The 7,465-nt window shown below is 43.9% G+C and overlaps 1 protein-coding gene across 1 annotated transcript in view; it reads right to left on the bottom strand.

The window, feature by feature from the left end:
• LOC118432329 (3-oxoacyl-[acyl-carrier-protein] reductase FabG-like) overlaps nt 1-4,213 on the bottom strand; it is a 7,865-nt gene extending 3,652 nt beyond the window's left edge. Inside the window, exons 1-2 of the mRNA XM_035843878.1 lie at nt 4,134-4,213; nt 3,280-3,524 (exon numbers count right to left, since the gene is read on the bottom strand). Coding sequence (XP_035699771.1) covers nt 3,280-3,434 — 155 coding nt within the window. The 5' untranslated portion in view covers nt 3,435-3,524; nt 4,134-4,213. The remainder of the gene's footprint in view (nt 1-3,279; nt 3,525-4,133) is intronic.
• Between the last annotated feature and the right edge of the window lie 3,252 nt (nt 4,214-7,465).

Genomic DNA, 7,465 nt, shown 5'->3' with positions numbered 1-7,465 from the left:
ATCGGCCATGTTTTATTTTCAAAGCGAACTGCATAGTACACATTCTCAATATTTGTGGTGTTCATGTTATGCATAACTATCCGCGACCGCCTAGTTGTAAGAACCGCACGAAATTTTTCAAAATCCATAGGGTTCCCTTCTTTGGTGACGTGAGCAAGCTATCGGGCATCCGTTAGTGTCTAAGCGAAGCGCAATGTACGGATTTACACTGTCATATTCATTATCCTTAACAATATTTCAATACCACGTATGCAGTAACGGCATACGTAGATGCATGATGCATACAAGATAAACGACCGATCCCTTAAAAACTTTCATGCGCCACAAATATATGTGTGCACATCAATACCTTATCATTTCCCTTCTGTCCGCCGAACAAAAAGTATGCCTCACGTCTGCGACATTTGTGATCGGGAATTTGATCGTGCGTTCAACCTCGAGCGTCATCTGGAAAGAAAACACCGAGACGAGTCAGGTGGTGCCTCGGGAGAAGTCGTCGTTGATGCCGAGACGGGCTCTTACCGGGAGCGCGATGTTTTCGACGACTCCGACGTGTCGTCTGAACACGATACGGACACGGTTGGTTCCGAAGATTCGATGGTGTCACAAGATGAAGAAAGCGTCTCAGACGCCGAATCTGTGATGGGTTCCGAGCCGGGAGACTCCACAGAAGAAACCGACAGCGACCAAAGTGGTTCCGAGAGTGATACAGGGACAGATGTGTCCTCAGGGACGGTTTCATCTGATGAAAGTGAACGCACTGGCTACGACAGCGGCTACCACAGCGGTGACGAGGAGGAGTGGACACTCTATCGAGACTTGACCATCGCACTACCTCACCAGCCAGGCGATGTTCCTCAAAGTGTCATCAAACAGACGAAGCGCGCTGGCAAAAAGTTTTATCTAATAGAGTTCGCTGCGTTGCCTCGTTACAGTAATGAGATTGTACACAGCAAGAACTGGGTCTCAGAACAGACATTGATGAAAAAATATGGTTACCTCGTCCTGAAGTAATGTGAGGTCGCCATATCGCATGCAGTACAGCTTTTATTTCCTAATGTCATACCATGTTTGACATAGAGGATCGGACGAGATGTACATCGGTTATGAATTCCTTGATACATTTTTTATAGACGTCAAGTGCTAGTAAAGTCTTAAGAAACAGGATCACCGTACACTCCTGTCTTTTGTATTGCTGTGTTGATATATGCCTAGTACATAACAGGCACGTACATGGCAAATACGTATGCGTTACTTAACACGAATATACGTACTCACTTACTCCGGAGCAGTTTTTTTTTACTCCGGAGCAAAACGTATACCTACTCCAAAGCAATGTTTCACTGCATGTACATATAGATGGTATATGTTCGCACGTAGATGACAAATATACATACTTACAACAAATATACTTAGACAAATATACATACTTACAACGAATATACTTACTCACTTACTCCGGAGCATACTCCGGAGTAATTTTCTTTTACTCCGGAGCAGTTTTCTTTTACTCCGGAGCAGTGTTTTTACTCCGGAGCAATGTTTCACTGCATGTACATATAGATGGTATATGTTCGTACGTACATGACAAATATACATACAACAAATATACTTACTCACTTACTCCGGAGCATACTCCGAAGTAGTTTTATTTTACTCCGGAGCAGTTTATTTTACTCCGGAGCAGTTTTCTTTTACTCCGGAGCAGTGTTTTACTCCGGAGCAACACGTATAGTTACTCCAAAGCAATGTCTCACTGCATGTACATATAGATGGTATATGTTCGTACGTACATGACAAACATACATACAACAAATATACTTACTCCGGAGCATACTCCGGAGTAGTTTTATTTTACTCCGGAGCAGTTTATTTTACTCCGGAGCAGTTTTCTTTTACTCCGGAGCAGTGTTTTTACTCCGGAGCAACACGTATAGTTACTCCAAAGCAATGTTTCACTGCATGTACATATAGATGGTATATGTTCGTACGTACATGACAAATATACATACTTACAACAAATATACTTACTCACTTACTCCGGAGCAGTTTTATTTTACTCCGGAGCAGTTTATTTTACTCCGGAGCAGTTTTCTTTTACTCCGGAGCAGTGTTTTTACTCCGGAGCAACACGTATAGTTACTCCAAAGCAATGTTTCACTGCATGTACATGTAGATGGTATATGTTCGTACGTACATGACAAATATACATACTTACAACAAATATACTTACTCACTTACTCCGGAGTAGTTTTCTTTTACTCCGGAGCAGTTTATTTTACTCCGGAGCAGTTTTCTTTTACTCCGGAGCAGTTTTTTTTTACTCCGGAGCAACACGTATTGTTACTCCAAAGCAATGTTTCACTGCATGTACATATAGATGGTATATGTTCGTACGTACATGACAAATATACATACTTACAACAAATATACTTACTCACTTACTCCGGAGCATACTCCGGAGCAGTTTTATTTTACTCCGGAGCAGTTTCTTTTACTCCTGAGCAACACATATAGCTACTCTAGAATAAAGTAACCAATAAGCCTAGTGAGGAGCGCATTCACCAGATTATCGACGATGCTGTTAAGACTGAGCAAGAGTTCCTGACGGAAGCTCTTCCTGTGAAGCTGATTGGGATGAATCAAGACCTGATGAAACAGTACATCGAGTTTGTCGCAGATAGGCTGCTGGGCGAACTCATGTGCAGTAAGCTTTACAACAGCGAGAACCCCTTTGACTTCATGGAGAACATTTCTCTGGAGGGAAAGACCAACTTCTTTGAGAAAAAGGTGGGAGAGTACCAGAAGATGGGGGTTATGTCCTCCTCTGAACAGCAAAAGTTCACGCTGGATGCTGACTTTTGAAAGTACAGAATAAAAGAACGGAAAAAATCAAACGGTCATTGTCATCTTTATCTTATACGATAGAGACTTAGAACCAGGCCAAATAAGGGCATGTCTTTCACAAATGGGGAGGGGGAGGTTCATTTGTGGCGGGGGGGGGGGGGGGGTATCAAAAGGGCACATAAAATCTGACCTCTGACCTGCGCCTGAATACATTATATCTGACCTCTGACCTGCTCCACCTGAATACATTATATCTAACCTCTGACCTGCTATACCTGAATAAATGATATGTGACCCCCGACCTGCGCCTGAATACATATCTGACCCCTGACCTATGACCCGCGCTTGAATAAATCATATTTGACCTCTGACCTGCTCCACCTTGCTCCACCTGAAAAATGGGACTCATTCTGTCGCTACTATACTACTTGGGTCTCTTCAAGCTCTGCCTTAGCGGCCTCGGCCCGCTGATGGTTCTCCCGGTACCCCAGGATGAGGTCGTGCCCTGCTCGGGCCAGCTCAGCGGCGATCCCGAAGCCGATCCCGCGGGTACCCCCGGTGACGAGAGCGACTTTGGTAGAACTCATGTTTGGGAAGGTTGGAGCAGCAGAAATGATGCTAAAACCAAGACAAACGTTGTCGCGACGCCGTGTTTTTATACCAAAAATGGATTCTGACTGCAGGGATTAAAGAAAAAATGACACTGTCGGAATTTACAGAGTTTTATGATTCTTAGTACGCATGCGAAATATTACTAATATGACTTGTAAACAGTTCTTGTCCCTAACATGATTTAAACATATCTTTTTCGGTCGGTTTACATAAAGATGCCCAGGTGTGTTTTGTTGACGTCTCTTCGCCTTCCCCTCTGACCCCTTCATGCGCAGTTAGATTCGTGAACACGCCGCAAGTTATTAGTTGTACTAGTATTTGCTAGGTTACCATATTTGCCATTTATGCATGTAAACGCCATGCCTCTACGTGTTGGAAACTGTGCCTTCCTGCCTCCACAAGACAACATTAGCTCCTGTACGTAAACAACTGGATAGGATCGGCTCATTTGCATGCGGCCTTGTCTTATTTTGTTCCCTATTGGGCTATCTTATTTTTTCTAACCACGTTTACATAAAAAACAGTGTGTCACTGATGAAAGCTAGTGGATGCTACCTGGAAAGTCTCACAGTTTCCAAAATCATATCCAGTTGCTTGCCCTACAGTAGGGTGGGATATATTAGCTCGCTTCCTGTGTAAGAAAACTCGCAACAACGTTTTCAGTTCCCGCTTACCTTGGTTATGGCCGATGCTCCAACAGTAGAGTCGAGTGAAGGACTAACAGACGACACATGGACACCTGTGAAATACTTAATTTTCTTATCAATTTACAATTAATTTACATATCAATTACGAATGACATTACAAGTGTCAGTTATCAGGACACTGCAAACATAGCTTAAGCCGCTGGGTGTCCCCACTGTCACGCGTTGCCGGCCCTTGTTTGCCTCATTTGGTGAGAAAATAACCTTAACTACTCTGAGACAGGGATAGCATGATACTAAAAAACTGAACCATGGAACATGTATTGGCTTATGTATTGTATTGTTTATGGAAATAAAGAATTAAAACTTGAAAAAAAGGTAACTACAGCCATGCCTTTCTGACCCTTGTGTACACCTATAGCTAGTATTAACTAGACACACCAATTGTGAAGTTTAAGCTGTCTTCTTTGCATGTAGAATGATGACAACGTTGCAGATCATGATAGCGGCCATCAAAAGGCTTTTTATTTAGTTGATAAGAAAGAATGCAGAAACGAAACAAAGCTCAATTAACGGCCAATTACAAACCTAGTACCTGCCTGCCATTCTATAGTGTTTATGTCCTTTATTACTCTTTAAAGGAAACGTCTTTAAATGCTCATGATAGTGAAGGATGGAGCAACATTCACTCAATGGATCAAAAACGCCCTACTTGCGACCAGAAATAGCCGCTAGAAGAAATACAAAAAATCACATGCAGTCTCCCAAATGACAATAGGTGGCGTGACTGAACAGTTAATCATGTTCACAAACCATCGGCAGAAACACCGCCATGGACCCAGACTGCGCTCTGTCGGTTTTTCTCAGTCGCCTGTTGTGACAAGACTTTTCTTAGACTTAGACTATTCAGAGGATACAAAACATTTGTTTGGCAGAAGAGGAGCCATAGATAATATTACACTAATTTGCATGCAGAGTATTAGATTACGGTTACAATATAGCCAACTGTCTTATACATATACATATACAATAGTCATTTCTTTGTCTTACATTTTCCTCGTTAAAATTTTTGCTTGTGCAATAAACTTTGTATTGACTTGTTGATAAAATAATGGCTTGAATGTATTATTTTCTCATCAGTGAATGTACCCAGGTCGGCGAGGTTGGTGGCAATGTGAGGCTGTGCTGTACCTAGACCGTAGATTGTCTTAAATATTTGCAAGGCTTTTTCGCAGTAGTACATTGCTTTTTTTGCGTTCACCTAATCTCCAAGAATCGCACAAAGCACTTGGCGTTTTTAGTCTTGGGATGCGCGTCTCCATACAGACTCTTCGTCATCTCCAGCCCCTGCTGGAAGTACAGGAGTGCCCGTTTTCGATCGAGCGGTATCCACGGCGCTCCAAGGTTGATGAGTGAACGCGCAATTTTAGGATGTTCTGCAGTTTCGCCGTAGATTTTTCTAAACATTTGCAAGGCTCCTTCTGCGTAACTGATAGCTTTCTGGGGATTCCCCATTTCAAACCAGCTCATTCCTAGCTCGGCTAGTGACTGAGCTATATGAGGATGTGCTGCTCTCGGTCCAAGCAACCTCTGGCTCATCTGCAGTGCTTGTTCAAGGATACTGATAGCTTTCTTACGATCACCCACCATTCGCCAGCCTGATCCAACATCGGTAAGTGAACTGGCGATTTCAGGATGGTCCTTTCCTCCATAGAACCTCCTGTACATCTCACATGCCTGTTTAAAACAGCTGAGTGCTTTCTGGTGGTCTCCAAGTTCTACAAATGTTAAACCCTGGAAGTGTAGAGTGAATGCAACATCACGGTGTGCACTTTCTTGGCCATACAATTTCCTGTACATGTCCATTCCTGTGTCTAAGCAGCTGAGTGCCTTTCTAAAGTCCGCCATCTCATACAAGGCCATTCCTTGTGCGATCAGAGTCCAAGCAATGTTAGGGTGTCCGGCATCGTACAAAACTACACAGCTATCTTGGAATATCTTCACCGCTCGTTCCAAGTGGGAGAAGGCTTTTCTGTGATCTCCATTGTATACCAAGGTTGTTCCAAGGTTGCTCAGTGACAACGCGGTTTCAAAACTACCATTACATTTGCCTATTTCCAAAGCTTTTTCATGACACCTGACGGCTTTTTTGTGATACCCAAAATAACGGTAGATTAAACTTTTCTTTTCTGCAGATTGTTCATATAAATTTTCATGCCGATCCAAGGATCGAGGCAGCGAGTTTCGGCCCGAGCGTTCGTCTGACAAAAAACGCTTCAAAGGAAGTGCTGTGAAGATATACCTGAAGAGCAGATTCATGTCGGAAATGTAAAACACCTTCTGCAAGTCGTTAATTGGTTTGCCACTGCTGTTGTCCCAGGATGTAGGCGTAGATGGCAGGGCTGACAGGCTTTCCTTCTGGCCGCCATTTGCAATGTAGGTTCTGAGTCGGAGTTCTGCTGAGATGCTGACCAGCATCCTCAGGTGATGCGCGTTTTCTGCACTGACCATGCCTTTAGTCTGCATCTCTTCTATAGTTTTCCACACCGACGTGGGAATGATATTGAAGCAGAGTGCCAGACAGTCCACTGCGATTACTGGGAACCGGTAGATTCCTTTCTTCACATCCAACAGCGCATCACTAAGTATGTGTCGTTCTGGCTCACATATTGTCTCAAAATTCTCCCGGATCGTCTCGTTGGCCATCTGACGGGCCATCTCTCCACCCCGAGCCTTTAGAGTCTCAGTCACAATGACGTCATAGTCATCAACTAAACTCTGTTCTCCCGCCAACAGGCAACCGTTTCTCAGTACATTGCAGAGGTGATACCCTTCTTTGAGATACAAGGAAAAATCCTTTAATAAGGTTCCCGCCATGTTTCTTGGGGTGCGGATGAGCTCACTGGCTGGTTCAGTTGAAGTTCCCTGTCTGCCCAGTGGAGTCTTGCTAGCTTTTGGCATGGAGCCATCAAAGGCAAACCCACGGGGTGTAACAGAGTCATAGTACCAGTTGTCCAGTGGATCGTCTGAGTAGAAGTCATTCAGACTTGTTATCCCCATGGCTGGGAGGATGGTTTCTCCCAGGTTGACCACCTTGAGGTGCAGGTAGTGAGTCAGTCGTCGGAAATACGCGACATTTGCTTCATTTTCTTCCTCTATCAAGATGGCGAACTCCAGGTCTGAGTACGGAGTTACCAGCCCTGTGGCTTGTGAACCCAAACCTATCAGGGCATACTTATAGGGAGGGGGACCCATCACTGCGATACACTCATCTACTAGCTGTCCAATGAACACCTTTCTATCTCCTGCAATCTTCTCAAACAACCGTCTGACAGCGTCAGCTCGCTTGGCTTCTATCTCCC

This window comes from Branchiostoma floridae, chromosome 15, assembly GCF_000003815.2.
Source record: "Branchiostoma floridae strain S238N-H82 chromosome 15, Bfl_VNyyK, whole genome shotgun sequence".
NCBI classification, from domain to species: domain Eukaryota; kingdom Metazoa; phylum Chordata; class Leptocardii; order Amphioxiformes; family Branchiostomatidae; genus Branchiostoma; species Branchiostoma floridae.
Note: the sequence above shows the minus strand (reverse complement) of the source record. Positions and strands in the feature narration are given on the sequence as shown.